The sequence below is a fragment of the Microcebus murinus genome, chromosome 11 (assembly GCF_040939455.1).
Source record: "Microcebus murinus isolate Inina chromosome 11, M.murinus_Inina_mat1.0, whole genome shotgun sequence".
Classification (NCBI taxonomy): Eukaryota; Metazoa; Chordata; class Mammalia; order Primates; family Cheirogaleidae; genus Microcebus; species Microcebus murinus.
The window spans coordinates 20,663,286-20,666,169 of NC_134114.1; the positions used below are offsets into that span (position 1 = coordinate 20,663,286).

At 35.6% G+C, this 2,884-nt stretch overlaps 1 protein-coding gene across 1 annotated transcript; it reads left to right on the forward strand.

The window, feature by feature from the left end:
* The first annotated feature begins 318 nt into the window (after positions 1–318).
* LOC142873716 (high mobility group protein B2-like) lies at positions 319–1,454 on the forward strand. Its single transcript, XM_076007947.1, is given in 2 exon segments — positions 319–802; positions 804–1,454. Coding segments are annotated over 2 exon segments (633 nt in total). The 5' UTR covers positions 319–424; the 3' UTR covers positions 1,059–1,454.
* Positions 1,455–2,884: the final 1,430 nt, after the last annotated feature.

Sequence of the window (2,884 nt, forward strand, 5' to 3'; positions counted from 1 at the left end):
TAACATTGTATACATAGAAAAACCCTAAGTGATTTACAAAAAAGCAAGATCACAAAATGAAATGTCAATATACAAAAAGAATTGTATTTGTATATAATAGACATAATTTATTTAAAGATGAAAAACAAAACCATTGACAATAGCATTCAGAAACAAGAAATTATTAGAGAAAAAATTTTAAAAATACAAAAAAGCTTATATATTTTAGATTGCAAAACATTGTTAAAATAATTTAAAGAAATATAAATAAATGAATGTTTATATCTTGCCCATGGATATAAGACTCAATACTGTTAAGATGTCAATTCTCTCTAAATTGAAACCAGTTCTCGCTGGAGCTCGGGGAGGGAGCGTCGCTGTCGGCTCCGGCTGCTCTGCGGGACTCTGAGGAGAAGCTCGAGCAGGTAGACGCCGTTCTGCTGCCATGGGCAAAGGAGACCCCAACAAGCCGAGGGGCAAGATGTCCTCCTATGCCTTCTTCGTGCAGACCTGCCGGGAAGAGCACAAGAAGAAGCACCCGGACTCTTCCGTCAACTTCGCCGAATTCTCCAAGAAGTGTTCGGAGAGATGGAAGACCATGTCTGCGAAGGAAAAGTCGAAGTTTGAAGATATGGCGAAAAGCGACAAAGCTCGCTATGACAGGGAGATGAAAAATTACGTTCCTCCCAAAGGTGATAAGAAAGGAAAGAAAAAGGATCCCAATGCTCCTAAAAGGCCACCATCTGCCTTCTTCCTGTTTTGCTCTGAACATCGCCCAAAGATCAAAAGTGAACACCCAGGCCTATCCATTGGGGATACTGCAAAAAAAATTGGGTGAAATGTGGTCTGAACAGTCAGCCAAAGATAAACAACCGTATGAACAGAAGGCAGCTAAACTAAAGGAGAAGTATGAAAAGGATATTGCTGCATACCGTGCCAAGGGCAAAAGTGAAGCAGGAAAGAAGGGCCCTGGCAGGCCAACAGGCTCAAAGAAGAAGAATGAACCAGAAGATGAGGAGGAAGAGGAGGAGGAGGAGGAAGATGAGGATGATGATGATGAAGAAGAAGACGAAGAATAAATGGCTATCCTGTAATGATGCGTATGGAGTGTGTGTGTATGCTCAGGCAATTGTTTTGCTAAGAATGTGAATTCAAGTGCAGCTTAATATTAGCTCAGTATAAAAACTGTACAGATTTTTTGTATAGCTGATAAGATTCTTTGTAGAGAAAATACTTTTACAAAAAATGCAGGTTGTAGCTTTTTGAGGGGCTACTACATACAGTTAGATTTTAAAGCTTCTGATTGTTGAATGTTCCTAAATATTTAATGGTTTCTTTAATTTCTTGACTTGTGTATGGTAGCACAGCAAACTGATAGGAATTAGTATCAATAGTAAATTTTGGGTTTTTTAGGATGTTGCATTTTGTTTTTTTAAAAAAATTTTGTAATAAAATTATGTATATTAAAAAAAAAATTCTCTCTAAATTGTTCCACAGTATACATTCAATGCAATTTTCACTAGAATCTCAGGCAGTTTGCTTTTGGCTCAATTTAGCCATTCTGCAATGTGTACATATTTCAAAACAACATGTTGTACATGATAAATATATGCAATTTTAATTTGTCAATTAAAAATAGAAATTTAAAAAATGAATAATGTTTTTAGAATTGGACAAGCTGATTATAAAATTTATACAGCAATTCAAAAGATTCATAACAGCCAAAACATCTGAGAAAGAACAAAGTTGTAGAACTTATCCCATTTGATTTCAAGTATTTCTATAATTCCACAATAATCACTGCCATATAGTATTGGCATAGAGTGTGACATATACATTTGTGATTTCCAATATATTTTCACAAGACTTCATGGTACTGTGTTTTCAAAGACCTGTAGAGGAACACTGAACTGCTATGTGGTGATTGGAGTAGCACGGGGTGAAGGGGACATGGGTGGTTTCTGGGTGTAATTTGAAGGCAACATAATATCCTGATGCATTGACTGTAAGTTGTGAGGCAAAGAAGGGAGTCCAATATGAATCCAAGTTTATTGACTACAGAAACAGGAAGAACAGAGAAAATATCAAGACTATGAGTGAAAGAGGTTTTAATGCCATGACCAGAATTTCCATTTTGGCTATATTAAACTTAAACATATTTGGTCTCCCCAAAGCTAACCTGCTTTACCTACACTGCTCTCCTTTCTTCTGTAGAATTTTTCGGGTTGTGTAGGGTCTTTGCATCTGCTGGAAAACTCTTTCTTCAGACATCTGCTGGTTCAGTGTTAGGCTTTTACCCAAATGTCACTTACTCAGTGAGATCTTCCCTGGCTTGATTGCTTATAGTTACACATAATCCCAACACCAGTGTTTATCATCATCTTTTCATATCTCTTGTTTTTCCTCATAGCATTTATCTCTGGAAAAATGCAGGATTTAAGAAAAATGTGCTATATGTTCAGTGAGATCATAGAGCATGTTGATTAAACTTACGTGGGGTAGAATTCAACCTCTACTACTTATAAGCTGTACAATCTTGGACAAGTTACTAAACCTCTCCATACTTTAGATTTTATATCTATAAACTCAGGTTATTAATACTTACTAATGATGGCATTGTTAAAATTACTTGAGTGATGATCCATACCATCATGAATACATTACAGAATTAGATCAGAAAAGTAACTAAACAAACTTCATTAAAACAACAAGAGTAACAAAAAAACACAGGGAAGCAAGAAAATTTGAATCTTAGAGTTGCTACATTATATTACTTAAAATGTGAAGTTTTCAACAAAATGTTATGAAATAGAGAAACAAAAAAATATAGTCTCATACATAGGAAAAAGAAGCCATAAATACAAACCTTCCCTAAGGAAGCCCTGACATTGGACATATTAGACAA